Source organism: Aquarana catesbeiana, linkage group LG12 (assembly GCF_042186555.1).
Source record: "Aquarana catesbeiana isolate 2022-GZ linkage group LG12, ASM4218655v1, whole genome shotgun sequence".
NCBI classification, from domain to species: domain Eukaryota; kingdom Metazoa; phylum Chordata; class Amphibia; order Anura; family Ranidae; genus Aquarana; species Aquarana catesbeiana.
The window spans coordinates 158,676,041-158,697,883 of NC_133335.1; the positions used below are offsets into that span (position 1 = coordinate 158,676,041).

Genomic DNA, 21,843 nt, shown 5'->3' on the forward strand with positions numbered 1-21,843 from the left:
GGCCAGCAACAGGGCTATGTCATGGAAAAAAACAGCACAGCCTCAGAGGATTTAGCAGCAGAGGACCAGCTTTATGTTGGTAAGGGTGACATCCTCCTTTCCTCCCACTTGGTAGCACTGGTGCATGGTGATTAACCAACCTTTTTGGGGGATTTTGGAGTGGTAAAGAACAGGTTAACTTTAAATATATTATCACACAAGTCCTTGCTCTGAGTAAGGGGGTCGGTCCACATAAACAGGTCAGCTGTCACCATCCGCACCATTCTAAGCAGGTACAGAGCCGACTTCTGGACTCATCAATTAGACATGCCACATATTCATTTTGATTTGTGAGTCTAACTTGTACTTATCTACTTTATAATAAAGTGTTGGAGGTAATAATGCACAAGGTGTTTGCGTCCTTTCTGTTTTTGTGGTTTGTGCAATATTGGACCCCCTATCTGAGAAGCGCTACACCGCCTTACCCATCCTACCTGAGTTTACAGTGGCTTTGGTATTAGAATCAGTAAGGCAAACATGATTGATTGATTTCTGAGCACTGTAATGTCAGTAGTATAATATCAGTTTGCAGTACAGTATAGCACAAAAGTTTGCTTTGTTTGAAATAAATTTGTAGACATGTCTGCATTTGGGGTCGGGGTCGAGGTTGGGTTTGCTTTGGGGTTGATTGAGAGTAGAATATTCACTTACCCTAGTAAAGCTGTAGTCACAAGAGACATTGCTCAGCTCTTCTCACAGTCCACTAACATACAGTTAAGCCCCGTACACATGATCGGACTTTCCAACAACAAAACCGTGGAATTTTGTCCAGAGGGTATTGGCTCAAACTTGTCACGCATACACACGGTCACACAAATATTGGCCAACAATTACGAACATAGTGACGTACTAGATGTACTACATGGTTTTTCAGCTCTTTAGCGCCACCCTTTGGGCTCCTTCTACTAATTTTGTGTTAGTAGAAGTTTGGTGAGCGTTGATTCGTGCTTTTCTTTTCACGTCTTTCATTTAGCGCTTTTCAGTCCGTTTCTGGATGGCCGTTCGTCAACCAGACATGTTGCGGAATCGGAGGAGATAACGTGTTATTTATTATTGGCCTTGGAGTTATTGCTTTGACTTTTTTTTTGGTTGAATAATGATTTGATTTGGTATATTTTCTATATTTTTGGATGCATAGAATGCACTTTTTGGTCAAGTTCTATTGGTAGATAGCATGTCTATTTTTTTTTTAATGCACAATTAAAAAATTGTGTAGAATAATACTTGGCTATGTGTTTTACTTCAAATGACAGTTTGGGAGTAGGCGGTTACATTAAAAAAAATAAAATGTAAAATTGACAAGGGATACCAACATAGTTGTATCTTTGATCTTATAAACTACAGGATAATTGTGTTGTGGTAACTTGCACAAATAAAAAAAAAAAACATAATAATATTATTCTTGATATCACTAGAAAAACAAAAGCCTTTGAAAATTAATTTGCAATAACGCCATCAGTATCACCAGCAAAGCAGTTTCATTATTATCCCATTAAAGAAGAAGAGAATTGTGCGCTGCATTTGGAGATTTCATAATTTGCTAATTTACAAGATGCTAGTCTTGTAAAGACCGACCACTTCTGCTTCCGTGCATGCGTGTTTGTACTTTGGACTTTTGTCCGATGGACTTGTGTACACACGATCGGAAAATCCGACAACACACATTTGTTGGCTGAAAATTTGAAGACATGCTAGAAAACATTTGTTGGCGGAAAGTCCGCCAACAAATGTCTGATGGAGCATACACACGGTCAGATTTTCCGCCAAAAGCTTTACATCCAACATTTCCAGTCGGAAAATCCTATTGTGTGTACGGGGCTTAAGTTAATTCCATATCAAGGAGTTTAGAGCCCTTACAGGCTCAAAAGTGCAGGCAGAGCATTTTCCCCAGGAAAAGAGTACAACCAAAACAAAAAGCAGACCAAGATGTATTGGTATTCACACAATGTATTTATTACAGAGTTGTGTGTTTTGACTGGGTTTTAAAATAATCTAGGAAGCTCTGCAAATTCTTTACAAATCATGGCATGAAAAATGTATTTTGAGCCTTTAAAGAAGCCGCCAAGCCAAAATTCATAACATCTTCTTGGCATTAATGAATTTAAATTCAGACCCTCTTTTTAAAATGAACTGTCATAATAATATCATTGTGTCTTTTTGTTTCATTTTTTTTTTTTTAAAAAGAAAAAAAAAATTAAATACAAAGTATGTTTTAACCTACTAAAGTCTATTCCATATCAATTCTTAGTAAGTTACAGTAAAAACATTTTAATAATAATAACAACAATCTATTCACATTTATTTATATAATAGTTTTACAGCTCTGCACGGCTTGTAGGTGTATGCCTCCCGAAAAGGATAACAAAATAGTATTACGTGACATAAAAATGCCACATAAACCTCTTTTTAGCTTTTTATATTTTCAGTTGGGGAGCTTCATTTTCTATCTTTCAGCTCGTGTTCCAAAATGTCCAGTCTTGCAGTGAGCTGGGCTAGTAAGAAACGTTAAGGAATACATGTTGGAAATAGATACAGACATATAATGCAGTGTGACAAGACATGATTGTGTCATTTAAAGCTGATTTTCCAGATGAGCCCCCATTACATTTTGCCCTCCCAACCTCCTCTAGCTACTCGCTTGATTGATTTTCAAAAAATGAAACAAATTGATCCAATTACTTACCAAAAGTGCTGTCACATGATAGGCTGGGACCCGAACTTACTTTCTACAGGACTAGAGTATTGGAGGCTGCCTCTGCCAGGACCCAGATCTGAACCTGCAACTTCTGCTGTGTCTGGCACTGTCTCTTCTTGCTCTTGTCAGTCGTTCTTGTCACTCCTACTGCTGTCCATATATTCCCTTCTATTCTGACCTTTTGGCTTGTTCCTCAACTATGCGTCTGCTTGTTCCCAACTTGCAACCACTCATTACCGACCTTTTTCTTGTTCCTCAACTACATTTCCGCTTATTCCCAACCTGCAACCACTTGTTACTGACCTTTGGCTTGTTTACTAACTATGCTTCTACTTGATCCCTACCTGCTATATCTGCTACTGGATCCGCCTTGCTGATCACCTGGCGAGGTTATCCTAAGGACTGCGACCTGGTACAGCAAAACCCATCTCCACCATAAGGAGCCCTGGGGAATACTGGTTAGTGCTTAGACCCCTTAACATAAGGCAAGCCTATGTCATCCACCAGGTTGACCTGCTTGTTTACTTATCCAGCTGGTCATTGGGAGCCTCTCTACTGCTGTTGCTGTTGGTCTCCAAGCTTGACCCCTGACTGTGACACCTTCTTTCAGTGTCCACATCACTGTCTGGAAATGTGGTCAATTGTCATTGGTTGTAAGGAGAGTCTAAGCAGTGGCTTCATACAGTCATTATGCAAGAGGAGGCAAGAAAAGCAGCTTATGGGCCTGGACTGTGGTGGTGGATCACTGGACTTTACTATGTAAAGAGGTGCTGCAGAGGGTTAATGTGGTGTACAGTCAGATAAATTAATTATAAATAAATAGGAGTGGTCGATGTAGGAGGATTTGGGATTTTGTTGTGCTCTGAGATAAACTTTAAATGTGCTGCCACTCGTTTTAAAACCCCCTGAATGTGTCCCTACATAGTGGTGGTGGGACTTGCCGAAAGTAACAGAGCTACCAGTATAGCCAACAATGTCCAGAAGTTTCCAACAATGACCCAAACAAAAAAGGGTATCCCGATTCTGGAGGCTGGTGCTACAGGATCAGGCTCTTGGGGCTTTAGCTCTGTATAGTATGTAAATAATCACTTATTGTGCTTACTACTCTTCTGCTCTTGCATTTAGCATTTAAATGCAGTCCAAATTGTTGATAAAAATAATAACAACTAACGTAGTTTTCGCTCCATAAGACGCACCTAGATTTTAGAGGAGGAACACAAGAAAAAAAAATATTCTGAACCAAATGGCATACTAAAATATAACAGAACAATATTTCAACCATGTAAAGTGAACAGCAGTCAACAATGATATTAAGGACCATCATCACTGTCGTTAACAAATGAGGAGAGACTTTAAGGTTTGGGTACTCTTCTAGTTTTCTGGGAACCCCAAGAACTCATCATCGCTAGTGTCAGCATTTATGAAGCTCAGTTGTTTACAATCACTCACATCACTTTCTTCACTATCTTCATATACAATACAATCTTCAGTTCCATCTAAGGCATTGCTAATGAGCACCTGGTCCCTGCAGTAGGGGTGGCTAAGCACCTGGTCCCTGCGGTGGGTGGCTGAGCACCTGGTCCCTGCAGTGGGGGTGGCTGAGCACCTGGTCCCTGCAGTGGGGGTGGCTGAGCACCTGGTCCCTGCCGTGGGTGGCTGAGCACCTAGTCAGTGTTAATTACAGTATTCACAGTATTCGTACAGTAATTATGTTCCCTTTAGTAATGTCTTCATAAACTATGCAGGGCGGGCACTAATTGCCAAAGCGAGGGACTGAAAGGGACTTGGAGTGAGGGCCCAATGCGTGTACACTATAGTAGTAGGTCCAGTGCGCAGGCCCAGTGCATGGGACTGCTCTCCTGCTGCAAAGCATCCTGGGCTTTGTCTACCTGAGCCGGGCCCCCTTCCCTTGCTATATGATGGTATCATGCGTGCTGCTGGGGCCCAGCCGGGCCTGAACATGATGGTCGCTGCTGCCGCTGACCAGTCTGACCCCAGTGAGATCCAGGATGCTTCCCTTCTGCAGCCGTGCCTTTGGATCACAGTCGGCCCGTTATGTAACATGGCGGTGGGTAACGGGGGTTGGGGGATGCGGCTTGGTCAGTATTCGCTCCATAAGATGCACCATTTTCCCCCTATTTTTTGGGGGGGTAAAACGTGTGTCTTATGGAGCGAAAAATACGGTACATTGTTACAAAGACTTCTCTAATCATATATGAAATGTTTTCAACCATTCAGACCTCCCTGAAAAAGTATTAAAAAAATCACTTAGGCTGCTTTCACACTGAAAGCGCCGAGCGGCCTCAGTAAAGTGCCACTTGTTTTAGCGGCGCTTTACCGTCGTTTTAGTGGCACTTTTCGGCCGCTAGCGGGGAGCTTTTCTTTCAAATTCTTTTATTATGGAAAAGTATCTCAGTCACAGGTCAGGTTTACCAAACTGAACAAAGGTGCCAAGTAGGAACACTTCAACGGCAGACACCATAAGCCAAAAAACCTAGACATACAAGACCTGCGAATACGTTTGCTGACAGTTTAGAAATAGCTTTGTATATACTATAACATCTATCTTCAGCGAAGTCGAGGGCCCTGAAGGCCCCTAAGTACACATATCAAAAATCAAACAGTGAAAGTACAACTAACGAAATGGAGAAAATCTAGTAATGTGAGAAAGCGGATAGAACTGTTAACGTTTCTAACTTTATGCATCAATTATTTATCCACAGATATTATCAAATAACACATTTCTTCCGTGAAGTCTGCCAATTTCCATTTTTGTAATTTCCACGGCTATGTAGCAAGAGTTTAGAAAAGAGTAAGGGAAGAAGGGGGGAGGGACAAACAAAACAAAAAGGAAAAGGAAAATGGGTCACTATCCCGAGAGGTGAACAGAAGCCCATGTAAGAAAATCTGGGCAGCTGCCAGGTCTAGCTCAGTAAGGACTCAGATCAGGTGACCTCCTGCAGGTAAGCCTCCGTAAAGGTGTAGTATCTCCAGGGCCTTCACCTGTCTCAAAATTGTTCTTCTGTATTATAACGTGTGTTCTCCATGCGGTGAATGTGATTAATTTTAGATGATCCCGCATGTTCTCTGGGGGTAAGGAAGTGAGCCGTGGCTACGTCAAGAGAGGGATGGGAGCGTCCTCAATCTCCATCGTCACACACTGCTTGAACTCTGCATTGCAATGCCAATCCACGACCCTCAAAAGGTGCACTGCCCTGTAGTACTAGAAGAGGTTGGGGAGCCCTATACCCCCTTTCTCCTTAGGCAAAGACAATACGTGCATTTTTATCCTCTGCGACCTTTGGGACCAAATGAAGTCCCTAAAAATGGCTCAAAGCTGTTTAAAAAATGCCAAGGGGACATGGATTGGCATAGCTTGGAGTAGATACAAAATCCTTGGTAGGACTGTAATTTTTAAGGCATTACACCGCCCAAACCAGGTCAAGGTCAGTGTATGCCAATGTTGGAGTTCAGATTTCAGATCGTGAAGCATGGGTAGTAGATTTGAGGAATACAAGTTTGCTAGGTCAGGGGTGATGTTAATACCCCGGTACCAAATAGATTTGTCCGCCCAGTGGAACGCAAAGATGTGCGTAGACTTTGGACTTCGGAATCTGGGACTGTTATGTACAGCACTGCAGACTTAGCAAAATTGACCTTAAAGTTTGACAAGTCTCCATATACACGCAAGGCCTCTAGGATATTGGGAAGAGATACCCGTGGGCTGGAAACAAAAAAGATTAAGTCGTCCACGTATGCCACCATTTTATGATGCCCTGAGGACTTCTGTACACCCAAAATGTTGGGATTGTCTCTGATGGAACACAGAAAGGGCTCTAGAGTCAAGATAAAAATAATCTGGGAAAGGAGACGGCCCTGTCTCGTCCCGTTTGCTATATCAAAGAAGTCAGAGCGCCATTCATTTACCCGAACAGCCGCCAAAGAGGCGGAATAGAGGGAGAGGATCCATCTGAGCAAATTGGGTCCCAGACCAATGTGAGCCAGTTTTGCCCGCATAAAGTGTCAGGCCACCTTGTCGAAGGCCTTTTCTGTGTCTGTGGAAAGCAACAGAAAAGGGCTCCTGGATCATATGGATAAGATTGTACACTCTGGTGGTGTTGTCTCTTGCCTCCCTCAATGGCACAAAACCCACCTGATCCAAATGTATCAACTTCGGGATGTGCGGCAAGAGTTGGTTTGACAAGATTTTTGCAAAGAGCTTTAGATCAACATTGCCACAATTCCCACACTGGGATGGATCCTTCCCCTCATTGTGTATGAGCGATATGTATGCCCTCAATGTGTCCGCTGGCATGTAACCTTCCCCTTTCAGAGCATTATAGGCTGTCAAGAAATGAGAAGTCAGGATAGTCGGAAAGGTATGGCAATAAGTCAACGTGAAGCTGTCCGGCCCCGATGCCTTCTGTGCCTTAGTTTGGGCTAAGTCTACTCTGAGTTCCTCGGCAGTGATCTCAGACTCCAAGGAGTCTCAGATCCCATCTGGTAGATGTATTCAGTAGCTGACTCTGTCCGGGTCGCAACCATTTCTGGGGTCCAAGTAGGGTGTAAGTTATACAACTCCTGGTAGAAATCACAAAATTCTCTCGCCATTGCTTCAGAGGTGTTCACCTTAGTACCCTTTCTGGTGGTGATATACGTAATGAAGGTGCGCTTCCTCGAGCCACGAAGAGCTCTAGCCAACATGGCACCCGGTTTATTAGAAAACTCGAACAAAGAACGTCTAGCCCTTGCTAGACGTTGGGTGGTCTTTTGGTAGAGAAGAGCATTCAGCTCTTCCCTGGCCTTCAAAAAGCTCAGTGAGATGGGATTCCGCCAATGAGCGTTTGTGTTGCAACTCGAGGGAGTGCACCTGGGCAACGAATGCGTAAATCTGCCGAGTCCTCTCCCGCTTTTTTTGAGCCCCTATCCAGATCAGCACGCCTCGCAACATGCATTTATGTGCTTCCCAGATGGTCGCAGGATTCAAGGACGGATCGACGTTTTCAGAGAAGTAATCAGAAAGCACCTTGCCTAGATCACAACGCACCTCTGGACTTTGTAACAGACTCATTGAGTCTCCACATCCAAGGGCTATGGGAGGAATCTTCCCATAGCATGGTCACATGAGTCGTGGTCAGAAAAGGAGATGAAGTCAATTTGGGAGGAGGCACCTAAGAATAGTAGGTGTACTCCCTATCCTTCGAGTGCATAATTCTCCAAGGGTCAACTAGATTTAGATTAAACAGTTCTGCTTTTAGTTTTTTAAGGTAGGAGTAAGATATATATGGGAAATCCCTCTCAAGGCGTCCAGTAATGGCTCTGGGGAGAAATTGAAGTCCCCACCCAACAGAAAGGTACCCTCACGGAACTCCAGTAATATTGGGACCAAGGACCTCAGGAAGGTTAGATGATCCGAGTTCTGAAAGTATATATTCGCCAGGGTCACTGTGGTAGGTCCAATTTTCCCTTTTAAAAGCAGGTATCGGCCCTGGGGATCTGCACGCTCTTCTAAAAAGGTCCAGGGAACTGACTTTGCAATCAAGATACTAACACCCTTGGATCTCGACAGAGGTGAGGGCGCGTGATAAACGCTAGGAAAATCACGGTTATAGAGCCTAGGGACTGTCTGTAGTTTGAAATGGGTTTCAAGCAGGAACGCCACTTGAGTACAGAGCCTTTTGAAATCAGAAAGAAGTCTGGACCTGTTCTCTGGAGTGGCCAAACCACGAACATTTAGGGAGGTAAATTTGAGCCCATTCTCTGAGTGTCGGGAGGTGAGATTTGCAGGGGTACCATTCTCCCTGCACCGATCATGGATAGCGAAAAAAAAAAAGGGATGTGGAAAAAGAAACCAAACTCACAAGAAGGAAGGGGGGGGGAAGCAAGAAAGGAGTACAAGAAATAAGGACTAGAAGCTTGAGAAAAAAGAAGAAGAAGAAAAAGAAAAAAAAGGGAGGGGAGCAAAAAGAGAAAGTGTGCTGGGTGATCTAAGGTTGGCTGTAAAGAGCCTAACGCACTTAAATGCAGCCTATGGGTGGGGAGTGGAAGACTGTAAAGCAGCGGGAGATGTGCCGACGGGTGAGACCCTATATTAATGGGTTAGACTGAGACCTCAACAGTGAAGGAGAGGAATCACCGAGAACCCCCTAATGACCAAGGATATGGGACCTATAGGATAAGTGAGTGGTCATTGATCTGGCCAATTATGCCTACATGTAAATAGATAGCTATAAACCGGAACTAGAACCCAATAAGAGATAGTACACACAAGACACTACATAAACTAAAATAGCACAATGCAAAGTGTTACACAGCCTTCAGGGAGCAGTTGCCACAGGCCACAGGCTAGTTGCCACAGGCTAGCAAAAAAGTAAAAAATATAAAAAAAAAATAAAATGAAACAACCCTGGTCTAAAGTGGGAAAGGGATGCAGTGCGTCAGCCCCTGTCCAGCTGCGGAGCACGACTGATCAGAATATTGCAAGCATGTCAATCACATTAAAGAGCAAAATGTGAGGTTGTCTCTGTGAGCACTGATATGCCAGCCTGGTTGGGTAGCAAACAGCTGTTCAGTCTCATGATGGCAAAGTGAGGAGCAGCGCCCCTACAGTTCTTGGGCACTCGGTACCCGTAGGTAACACAAACAACTAAGTGGGCGAACTTGCCTGTGTCCAGTGGCCACTATGTAGCCTCCTACTGCACCGCCACAGAAACAGGTGACAACCAAGAAAACGGGACACAATTAAGGCTCAGGAGAGGTCGGAGTGTCCCTGGATTCCACCCTTGCACTGGATTGTTGTCTTCGCCTTCTGGATCTTTGATGTCTCGGAGATGCAGGACGGGAGCTGCCAGTGGTAGTTGGAAAGTCCAGCCAATCTGGAATGGGGACCTCCAGAGCCTCCAGGGAAGCAAAGAGATCTGTTAGCTGTTCAGGCCAGCGTAGAATGAAGGGGTTATTTCCCTTTTGAACTGAGAGATGGAATGGGTGTCTCCAACAATGTGTGGCCCCAGAGCGCCTTATGACTTCCAGCAATAGGCGGAGAGTCTCCCTCATCTGTAGGGTAAGTCGTGAGAGGTCAGGGAAGAGGCAGATGGAGACACCATCAAAGTCCACTGGGCCCCTGGCCCATGTGGGACGTAGTATTTCCTCATTGATGGTATAAAAGTGGACCCTGGCAAGGACATCTCTGGGGAAGGAGGCATCCCCCCCACAGGGTCCCTGTTCCCTGTGCACCCAATCCAACTCCAATTCCTCTGTGGGTGACTTATCCAGCAGGAGGTTAAAAATGGCAGTTACTGTAGCTCTGAGATCGCCCCCAGCGTTGGCCTCTGGTATACCCCTCAGCCTAATATTGTTTCTGCTATTGCGGTTTTCACCATCATCGATCAACAGTTGCAATATTGTGCCGTTGGTATTTTATGTGCGATTCCTCCAGGGCCGCCACTCTAGTTTTCATTACATTTGAGGTGGTCTCAACTGCTGAGACCCGCGAGTCCACATTATCAATTTGCTAGTTAAGATCATGTATCTCTCTAGCGCGAATACTCACTATTGAGGCTGCCATCTCTGAGACGTCCTGCTTGGTGGGGAGAAGGGAGATGATGTCCTTCCATGCAACTGCAGACGGCTGTTCCTGTGAGCTGGCAGCCAGCGAGGCTGAAGGAGAGTCTGCCCTGGGGACCTCTGGAGATAGAATCGGAGAATCCGGATGGTCTGACAGTGAGCCTCGGGAACCAGACCTGGCAGTGTTTTACCCCATCTCTTCTGGTGGAGCCGGCATTAGTGTTGCGTGGCAGCTCCATCTTGGAATCTGGGGCCGGGACCAGAGTTGTGGAATTGCACAGGAAATATGTAGAGATATCTGGCCCTCTGTGTGCGGAAGGTGTCCCTGGAGCTTTGTCGGTCGCTGACATTAGAAAAGCCTGAGATCGGTACACTGCTGCGGGCTCTCTCCCCGATCACTGCATGGAGGTCCCTGTCTCACAACCTCATAGTGCCATGACCAAGCCATGCCCCCCAGCGGGGCACTTTTAACCACAAAGAAGGGTTTAAATGCGCCCTTGTTGCAGCGCTTGCGAATCGCTTTGGAGGCGCTGCCCATTCATTTCAATGGACAGGGCTTTTTGGGAGCGCTGTATACAGCGCTCCCAAACCACCCCAAAGATGCTGCTTGCAGGACTTTTCATAACGTCCTGCAAGCGCACCACCCCAATGTAAAAGTCACACTGAAATGAATGGGAGGCGGTTTTCAGGCATTATTTAGAGGCTATTTCTAGGCTGAAAGGCCTGAAAACCACCTCAATGTGAAAGGGGTCTTAAAGTGGAAGTTGTGTGCAAGGTCAAAACCTAACTTTAAACTTACTCTCAGCCACCTTTTAAGCCTAATCTATCTAGCCCTGTAAAGAAGAAAGAAAAAAAATGGTATACTTACCTGGATGCTGTGTGCAGGAGAAAACCGACAACGGCTGGGAAATACCTGGCATGTGACGTCATAAAGTTACTATGAGGCTTCCGTTGTTGGCTGCCTCTCCTGCACATCCCTACACAATAAAGCCACCGCTGACAGCTGATACTAGGACTGGATCAGAGCAGCTGCAGAACAGGTAAGTATAGCGATTTTTGCTTTACAGGGCTAAATAGATTAGGTTTAGAGTGTGGCTGAGAGTAGGTTTAGAGTTAGTTAGGTTTTGGCTTGAGTTCCACTTTAAGTTTATTTCTTAAAGAAAGAGCTTGAAGGCAATTGCAAATCTCTACTGTATATGAAAAATCTTCTAGTGGCCCCCGCTCAAGCAGGATATACTAAGGATGTTTGTATCACCAGATTTCCCACAACAATCAGGTCTGCAATGGTCTCATCATCAAGTGAAAGCATTTTCAGTGTATCACAATTTAAGCCTTGAAAGGCATGCTTGTGGATAATATTATAATTCCATTGACTTACTGTAGTATATGACATTTCATTTGTTCTCAATATGGATTTTTGGGTTCACAGTTGGAAACAGCAGAACATGCCTGCACAATGAGTGCTGGGACATCCCAGTGTCTTTGGAAATGCAGTGTGGGAGGATTCCTAGGAGTAGGAGTGCCTACAACGTATGAGCCAGCAGGAAGAACCACATTGTGTGGCGGAAGGAGCAGGGGGTTTGACACACCTGGTAGTGTGGGAATATCTGCAATGACTTCTACTAATTAGTGCATTTTGAAGAGGCCACCAGTAAAGTATTAAATATACAGTACATGGTCTTCATTTACACTTCAGCCTTTATTTACAAGTGACCCTGTGGACACCTATGGGTATCTGGTTAGTATGGTTCTGATTTTGTCCTGGGACATGTTTCTAATTTTTTCAGTATAGAATTGACAGCATCTACAGATATGTTTATGGTTGTGTCCATGCAATACTGATTGCGTCCTGTACTTGTGTCAGTACAGTACTAATTAGGTTTCTATGGAAAGATGTGTGGTTGTGTTAGTACAATGATTATGTTGTTTCTGTGGACATGGTTCTGCTTGTGATTGTGTTAAATTGTATATAATAATTCAAGTGCCAGCAAATTACATTTTGTTCTTTATGCCGTGTGAAGATTGATAAGGGCGCACAAGGTTGCTGGCCTAGGGGAGGATAAAAGAATAAAAAAAAATAAATCTGCCTTAGTAGTCAGTAGCACATATATGATACCCCAGCTTAAGGAGCAGGCAGGGAACTATGCTGCGGCTGCTCTACCTTTCTTGTCTCACGCCTGGTCTCAGTCATGCCGCACTGTTACCACCTTGTAGGCGTTGCAGTTAGGGTTGCCACCTTTTCTTCAAGTCAAACCTGAACACTTTAGTAGCGGCACACAGAATTTTTTTTTTATAGTATAAACTATACGTACATTTTGCAATTAAGGAACATTCCTAATATGAAGTTAATCACAAGAGTCTCCCTTTACATCAGAGTCCACAGAGTTCCCCTTTTACATCTGAATCCACTTGCAGAGTTATCTTACACTGTAAGGGGGGGGGGGGCTCTGCAGTCTCTGATGTAAAGGAGAACTCTGGGGACTCTGACATAAGGGATGCTCTGGAAACCCTGATTTAAGGGGAAACACTGAGTATTCTGATGCATGAAGAGGACTCTGATGTAAGGGGGAACACTGTGGCTTCTGGTGTAAAGGGGAACTCTGATGTAAGGGGTGCTCTGAGAACCTTGATTTTCTTTAGTGTACTCATTCAGAGGCAGGAGAGAGAAGGGGGGAGACTTCAGTCACAGACAGGAATGGATTTTGAGTTCACTCATCCCTTGGCAGTCAGCACCTCTCATCCAGATGTATCTGAGGCTGCTGGACTTCAAATTTATGGCCCCCACTTTCCTTTTCTGAGGCACAGTGTCAGGGATTGGAATGTGGGCAGACACAAAGGGGTAAGGGCGGAAGGAAGAGGAGTAGATCAAGTCCTCTCTCCTCTCCCGTGTGTGTGTGTGTGTGTATGTAGGGGGGGGGGATTGTTAGTGCTGGCTTTGTGCAGTGTGAAAGAGTGTAACAGACACTCTCGGCTTCGACAACTGCAGCCAGCAACCCTGGGAAGCCATTGCCCAGTCTGAATAATAAGGCGGTTTTAAACCCGGACACATGATTCCAAACCCGAACTGTCCAGGTGAATCCTGGACAGGTGGCAAACCTAGTTGCAGTTTGTCCTCCATCCCGTAAGTGGCGCTGTGTTGCAGTGCCACTGTGCAAAAAGAGCAGAGGCTAAGAGGAACATTGTTCCTCTGCAGACTCTGTAGGCGTCTCAGGGGAAGCTGCTGTTTGATTGGACGCTGCAACTCCTGGTGACCTTTGGCAGCCATCTTAAGTGTGGGCAGTGTTAATAAATAGCAGTACCCTGCTGGGTTTGTGTAAATTTGTGAAAGGGGAAAGGCTAGGGACAGCTCCCACTCTGGTTTGAGAGAGAGTGAGAGTATAAGGAAAGGTTCCTGCTGGAGGAGGGACGGGATAGGGACACCATTATCTTCTTGTTTCCGATCACCAGAGCCACTGCTGCAGACTAATTGCCAGCCTAGAAGAGCCACTATCTGTGTTACCAGTCAGCCACCCCTTCAGCAGATGTTGTCCTGGTAAAGTAGGCTTTGCCTGAACTAATGCCTTACTCTGAGCCTGTGTGAATCACTGCTGCATGCCTGTGCCAGTGCAGAATAACCTGATTTTGTGTATGCTTATGACGCATGATGTGCCATTAATGCCTGGACTATGCTGTGAAGAAGCAGAGTATTAGCTACTGCAAGTGTTACCGTCAAGGTTACTGCAAAGATTATCACAAGTGTTACTACCACTCACTAAAATTACTTACTTACCTTATGTGACAGACCTAGCCGGGACAGAGGCTGTTGGAGAGGACTGAATGCAAGCCTGTTGCCTTTTGATTATGGGCCCTGGATTTTCAATGGAACAATACTCTTTGTGAGGTGAATGAGAAATCCAGTCTGAACTGTACTAATTGGACTCCGTCGTGTATATATGTATATATTGTATGTTGTTTGATTCTGTTGGGGACTCCTTGCTGTAGATTTGTGTCCCTGAAGAGGGAGGGGGGATTCCTTCAGCAGCCCCCTGCTGATAAGACTGATTCATTCTGTTGGGACACATCCTGTGAGGAGATGCTGGTGTCATCAACTCCAACTACCTATGTATATGTTAATTGAATGAGCTGATCACATTGTCCTCTATACAATGTAGGAGACGGGACGACTCCTATTGGAGCTGCAGCTATTGTGTTTATACTACTGTGTGAAGCTCGGTGCCCACAAGTCTGTCATCTGGTCTGGGTAAATTTTTTAGTTAATTAGCTCATGTTAATTATGTTAATTAGGTTACAGTTGTATTGTTAGAGGAGGTTCCAACGGCATATAAAGTCTTATAACTTTGATTCATAATAAACAGTTCATGGTAGCAACAAGCAAGTGTCACCTTGTTTTGTGCTCAGAGAGGTTGGAATATCTGATATCTGTATACAGACTGGGAGGAAGTGGTATATGACGGAAGCACTCAAGCGGAGTGTGGGACGTTCCGTGACATTGGTGGCAAGCAGCAGGAAAGCTTCCTGCAGTCTGGGACATCCAAACTTCCATCTGGATCCAAGGTCCAGATAGCAGGAGAGGAGAGGTACAGATACCAGCCGCCATGGATGAGGAATTCAGAAGGAGGTTGCGAGAGATGCAGATACAGCACAGAGGACCAGTGTCAGAGCAGGTCCTGCTGGGATGGTGTGATTCTATTCGCTGCAAACTCTGGAAGGAAGCGCTAGCCCGTGAGCAGCGACACCAGGGAAAAGTTCTCCCCTCCATCGAGGAAAGGTATTGGTCGCAGTACGGACTGCGGGTGCGTTTTTTGGGAGAAAAACCACACAAGAAGCAGACAGCTGAATTAAGCAGGCTGGTCTGGGCAGAGATAAAGCTGGATGAGAGCTACAGAGCCCTCCGGTGGCATGTATCCCAAGCATGTCCCTGGATAGTGGATGACAGCCCAATGGAAGGCTTAAACTACGGCGGCTTGGAGATGTTGTATGTGAATCTGACAGGGGACTCTAACTTTGGGAGTGATTTGGAGTGGCGTTTGGACGAAATCATGGATTTCAGAGAAGGGCTACTGAACATTTCGGAAGTGCACTGGGCACAGGAAGATTTGGAGTTTCTGGCCGTTCAGGAATGGGAGCTAGAGATCGCCTACAGACGGCTGGTAGACATTGCTCAGTGCCAGGGCTGGGCTCCCTTTACCTGGGACTATCAGGAAATACCAGCTGACAACCCTGAAATCCTGGCTGAAGAGTCAGCAATGTGGCAGAGCAATAGTGTGCTTTGCCAACCTGCCCCCACAGCTAGGGAGGCGGAGGTCTTATGGCGGATGCAGCAAGTGCTGACTGACCTTGATGATCCTCTTTTCTGCATGGGATGATCTTGGATGGAGGAATGTGCCTGTCCAGCAGCATGCCAGAGAATCTGCAGTGGAAAATCTGGAGATTGCCATCCCCAAACCTGAAGTGCTGACAACAGGGCAGAGCTCTGCTAACCTCTGCCCAGCACTGATAGCATCTTCTGGATTCCATGGACAGGAGATGGTGAACCTCCATCCCCAGACACCAGTTGCAGAGACAGGGGATTTGATAGACTTTTCTGCTGAGGAAGAACCATCAGGTGAGCCCCCAGCAGAAGAGTTGGGATTAGGGCCAAACTTCATTGCGCTCTGCTCAGCACTGATGGCATCTTCTGAGTTCCACGGACAGGAGATGGTGAACCTCTATCCACAGACACCAGTTATAGAGGTAGGGGATTTAATAGACTTTTCTGCTGAGGAAGAACAACCTGATGAGCCTCCAGCAGAAGAGCTGCTATTGGGGCCAAACTTCACTGTGCTCTTCCCCACACCAACAGCAGTATCTGTGGAGTTACAGGGAACTTCCCCAGTTGAAGCACCGGCAACCGAGCAGAGTGCTACCAACCTCTGGCCATCACCGGCAACCACCTACAGTGTTCCAGGGAGGTGGGGCAGTCGGCCTCCCTCCCCAACAGGTAGCCGGAGCAGATGGCGTGGGGTTTCCAGCAGAAGGGCTGGCAACAGGGCCGAGTACTGCTGGACTCTGCCCTCAACTAACAGGAGATGGATTTCCTGTGAAGGTGGATGGGACTTCAGTCTCCACCTGTATACTCCAGGGATGCTGGGCAGTCGGCCCAGATCCCCAACAGCATGACAGAGTGAGCCCAGTCCCCCTGTCTTCTCTCCAGCGGCAGAAAGGACTCCAGGGAGAAGGGCCAGTCCAGGCCTCTCCCCAGCAGCAGATATGTTCTCTGAGAGAGGCAGAGGTTGGCTGGGTGAGTAATACTCTGTTTGGAACAATTTGTTTGGGGTACTGTCTGGGTACAGGCAGTAGAGGACTGGAACTACAAACTAACTTCGGAGTCAACCCGTCTGGGGTCTCCTCCTGTGTTAGTCTCCTGCCGAAAGGGGAGAGATGTGACAGACCTAGCTGGGACAGAGGCTGTTGGAGAGGACTGAATGCAAGCCTGTTGCCTTTTGATTATGGGCCCTGGATTTTCAATGGAACAATACTCTTTGTGAGGTGAATGAGAAATCCAGTCTGAACTGTACTAATCGGACTCCGTCGTGTATATATGTATATATTGTATGTTGTTTGATTCTGTTGGGGACTCCTTGCTGTAGATTTGTGTCCCTGAAGAGGGAGGGGGGATTCCTCCAGCAGCCCCCTGCTGATAAGACTGATTCATTCTGTTGGGACACATCCTGTGAGGAGATGCTGGTGTCATCAACTCCAACTACCTGTGTATATGTTAATTGAATGAGCTGATCACATTGTCCTCTATACAATGTAGGAGACGGGATGACTCCTATTGGAGCTGCAGCTATTGTGTTTATACTACTGTGTGAAGCTCGGTGCCCACAAGTCTGTCATCTGGTCTGGGTAAATTTTTTTGTTAATTAGCTCATGTTAATTATGTTAATTAGGTTACAGTTGTATTGTTAGAGGAGGTTCCAACGGCATATAAAGTCTTGTAACTTTGATTCATAATAAACAGTTCATGGTAGCAACAAGCAAGTGTCGCCTTGTTTTGTGCTCAGAGAGGTTGGAATATCTGATATCTGTATACAGACTGGGAGGAAGTGGTATATGACGGAAGCACTCAAGCGGAGTGTGGGACGTTCCGTGACACCTTACATACCAAACTTCATGTACAAATGTTAATATGATTGTACACCTATTAATTTTGAAGATAAACTTTATTGTTTCACAAAAAATTACTTCTGTAACTTTCCAAAGTTCAAATTCAAAGAACTTATGCCACCAATTGGTGTCTATGCGAGTGCCCTAAAATTACTGGGTACTACCGCTACAGGCCCTGCCTACAACCTTACCCTTCGTAGTGTGTACTGTGAGAAGGACCAGTCTCTGTTTAACCATGCCCCTCTAAATCATTACCAATATGCAGCATTTGGCAGTAACACCCAATATGTGTCACTCCTCTCTTTCTCACAGTATCTAAGTCTAGCCCTGACTGCTGCCAAAATGAATGTACAGAGGATATGAGAGGGAGGGAGTGTGCTGTGTGCCTTTCTTTCATTATATGTTTGAATGGTCCAAGATAGCTGTCACAGTGTTCTGTTGGTGCAGCCTGCTATATATTTATTCATATGTATGGCAGCTATATGATCTGCACATTATGGAATTTATGGAAGAATCAAAATTAGGCACTGGTTGTTCCTTTCTACAACCTTGCTCCATGGCTGAGAATGGCAAAGTATTAATACATAAAAGGATATGTTTCTCTGCCAGATTTCCAAGTGTTGTTAAGGTGTTTGTCTGGAAAGTGACGAGGTGCTCACATTCACATGGGTTCTTTATCTCTGTCTCTCCTTTAATCTCTTCTGCAAAATAGATATTAAAGCCACAAGTAAGATATGGAAAAAAATATACAAGCATTACTTGCATATATAAAGGAATAAAAAATTACAAATTCTATAGGCCCTATTCAGTAAAAATAGTGCAGATTTCAAAGTGCAACCAATCAGAATTCACTCTGCTGAACAGTACATGATGGATTCTGATTGGTTGCTATGGATTACTAAACTTAAAGTGTTTGTAAAGTAAAATTTACAAATAACTGGCATCCCTTCTGTTGTATGAAGATATAAAGTACTGTGTGTCAATTTTTTGAAAATTATAATCCTAAATACCTTTTTGCATAGCTCCGCTGTGCAGTCACGTGACCTCCCTCCGCTCTCCTTTCTGATCTAAGGAGAGCAGCGGGAGGGGCTATGATTCCCTCCTGAAGCTTGCCAGCAGAGGGAGATCTCGTGACCACACAGCGCTGCTGTGCAAGAAGATTTATAGGATTATAATTTTAGAAGAACTGACACACACTGCTTTAAATCTTCATACAACAGAGGGGATGCCAGTTATTTGTAAATCTTACTTTACAGCCGCAGGGAATAGCAGCAGGAGGAAAGCGGAGGGGCGAGGAGATCATTTTTCACATACAGAAATGACAGGAAGGGAGGGGGAGAGGGAGAGACTCTGAACACAGCAGGATGGCAGAGGCACATAAATTGACCACGGTATCATGAATCAGCAGCCATGATTACCATGGTCAGTACACATAGGGGGACACAGGAAAAGGCAGGATCAACCAGGTATTTACAACATAGAATGGGACAATCGACACAGAAGTGCTGTGGTATTTATCATGCTTTAAAGGAACATAAGCTTTTTTTTAAAAAATGGAAATGTGGCTAGACAGGTTAATGTAGATACAGCACCTCATCCCAGTGGGTATTAGTGATTAATCAAAAAAGGAGGACAAGGGATTATCACGGTGCCAGAGAAAGCAAAGGTAAAGAGATGAGATAGCGAATATAAAAATACAAAAATACTTTATTTCACAAAATACAGATTTAAATACATACAGGAAATGATAAAATCATTAGCTGAGATTTACATATATAGAATACATGACCAAAGTGCAGTATAGGTGGGCCGAAGATGGGCGGCCTTCAAAGCAAGAGCTCAATTTCCTACATGTTTCGCCAAAGCATTGGCTTCCTCAGGGAATGGTAAGAGCTAGTTTGAGTATATAAGAATCTATGCATAGAAATACAGAAAACATGATATAAGCAAACAAAAAATATAAACCATGAGGTATACATTGGTACAAATGCTGATATATGTAAGGGTACATGGCTGGACTGATTCACAAAAGGGAGACCTGCAAACTGATCCCTAGAACCGAGAACATACCTGAAAGCCAAACACCCAGGGGAGGCCCGTCGGGGGGACCCCAACCGAGGAGAGACAGAGCCGCACCGTATCTATGTCTGCAGGGGGCATATGCAAGACCTGGCAATCTGATTGCCAGGTCTTGCATATGCCCCCTGCAGACATAGATACGGTGCGGCTCTGTCTCTCCTCGGTTGGGGTCCCCCCGACGGGCCTCCCCTGGGTGTTTGGCTTTAAGGTATGTTCTCGGTCCTAGGGATCAGTTTGCAGGCCTCCCTTTTGTGAATCAGTCCAGCCATATACCCTTACATATATCAGCATTTGTACCAATGTATACCTCATGGTTTATATTTTTTGTTTGCTTATATCGTTTTCTGTATTTCTATGCATAGATTCTTATATACTCAAACTAGCTCTTACCATTCCCTGAGGAAGCCAATGCTTTGGCGAAACATGTAGGAAACTGAGCTCTTGCTTTGAAGGCCGCCCATCTTCGGCCCACCTATACTGCACTTTATATATGTAAATCTCAGCTAATGATTTTATCATTTCCTGTATGTATTGAAATCTGTATTTTGTGAAATAAAGTATTTTTGTATTTTTATATTCGCTATCTCATCTCTTTACCTTTGCTTTCTCTGGCACCGTGATAATCCCTTGTCCTCATTTTTTGATTAATCAATAAGCTTTTTTTTATCCTTATTAGGGTTACAACCGCTTTAAAGTATAGTTCCTGTCTGTGTTTAAAAATGTTTCTTCCCCCTCCTGCTACCTACCCTGCCTAACCAATTTTCAACCTGCGACAGTCCGGTCACATGATCCCGCAGCTACATCTCCCCTGTCTTAGTCAGCAGTGGCTGCACGGGAGAGGAAAGATGGCTGACAACAACTTTGGAGTGCTTCCTCTTCTTCCCTGCAGCTACCGCTGACTGACAAAGGAGGTCACATGACCAAGCAGGAGCAGACTGAAAATAAGCAAGCATACACTTTTTTTTTTTTTTACACAGGTTAGGGAATTTAGCAGGAGGGGGGAAAAGACCTCTTTAAGGCTAGGTTCACACTGCTGCGCAAAGCGGCTCATAGCAGGGGTCCGGTGCGTCCCTGTTCACCGTTTCAAGTCCCATTTCAGTTCGAAATTTTGGTTGAATTTAGACCTGAAATGGACCAGAAGATGCATGGGACTCCTGTGCAATGCGCTCAGCAGCTGTCCCGGAGCTGTGCCCGGAACAATCAACTGACATGTGAACTGGATGCGGGGAAAGCCACATCCAATTCGCAATAGTGTGAACCCAGCCTAAACCTAATTATTGTTAGGCATGAATTCCACTTTAAGCATAAAAAACTTTAAAACAGGTGCTTTTGGGGTTTTTGTTTAACTGTACTCCAAGCCAACATTTAGTTTAAATTGTGAGCACCTAAATGTATCTGCAAGTAGTTTTTAAATCCTCGGTATAGGTTTTGGGAATCTCACTTCATGGGTGTTGGGTCTACAATGTAAGCTTCAGCTCACTTGAAGTGGAATTTGTTCCTTAACATTAACTATTCTTAAAAATGCTCTTTCCTCTGTGTGCTTACTTTTAGTCTGGTCCCGTGATCATGCACCTCTGGCTCCCCTGTGTCATGGAGCACTCGACAATGGCTGTGAATTCTGAGAACTGTGACATCACCCATAGACTCCAATGTCAGCGGTCCCTCCTCTCCCCTGCAGCCACTGCTCTCTAACACAGGGAAGTGGGAGCTGCAGGATCATGTGACCACGGCACTCTACTGAAAGGTAAGTGCATAAATATATTTTACATAGGGTAGACAGGAGGAGGGGAAGGGATCATTTTTAAAAGTAGATAGTATTAGACGTGAATTACACTTTAAAGTGGTTATAAACCCATATAAAAATAACAACAACAAAAACCCTGCAAGACAAAGGCATAATGAGCTAGTATACATCACATACTAGCTCATTATGAAATACTTACCTTAGATCGAAGCTGTTGCAGCGATCCCCACACACCGCTGTGACCGGCGATATGTCTCCCGGCGTTATTTCCGGGTTCGCAGGTTCCGGCGCTGTGATTGGCCGGAGCCGTGATGACGTCACTCCCGCCGGTCATGGCACAGGCCCTGTGTGCCAGGATCGAGCCATTTCTTCAGTGTGCATGCGTCGATGACATCGGCACAAGCATATATAGTAAATATCTCCTAGACTGTGCAGGTTTAGGAGATAGTTACAGTACCAACAGGTAAGCCTTATGATAGGCTTACCTGTAGTTTATAACCACTTTAAGTCCCTCCTGCTGGTCCCCAGTCCTAAAGCATATGTAAACCCAGAATATGAATATGTTACACATTTT

General features: G+C 45.0%; 1 protein-coding gene across 1 annotated transcript in view; it reads right to left on the reverse strand.

Moving 5' to 3' along the window:
• Nucleotides 1-1,968: 1,968 nt before the first annotated feature.
• MATN4 (matrilin 4) overlaps nt 1,969-21,843 on the reverse strand; it is a 162,941-nt gene continuing 143,066 nt past the window's right edge. Inside the window, exons 12-13 of the mRNA XM_073606123.1 lie at nt 18,043-18,147; nt 1,969-2,534 (exon numbers count right to left, since the gene is read on the reverse strand). Coding sequence (XP_073462224.1) covers nt 2,476-2,534; nt 18,043-18,147 — 164 coding nt within the window. The 3' untranslated portion in view covers nt 1,969-2,475. The remainder of the gene's footprint in view (nt 2,535-18,042; nt 18,148-21,843) is intronic.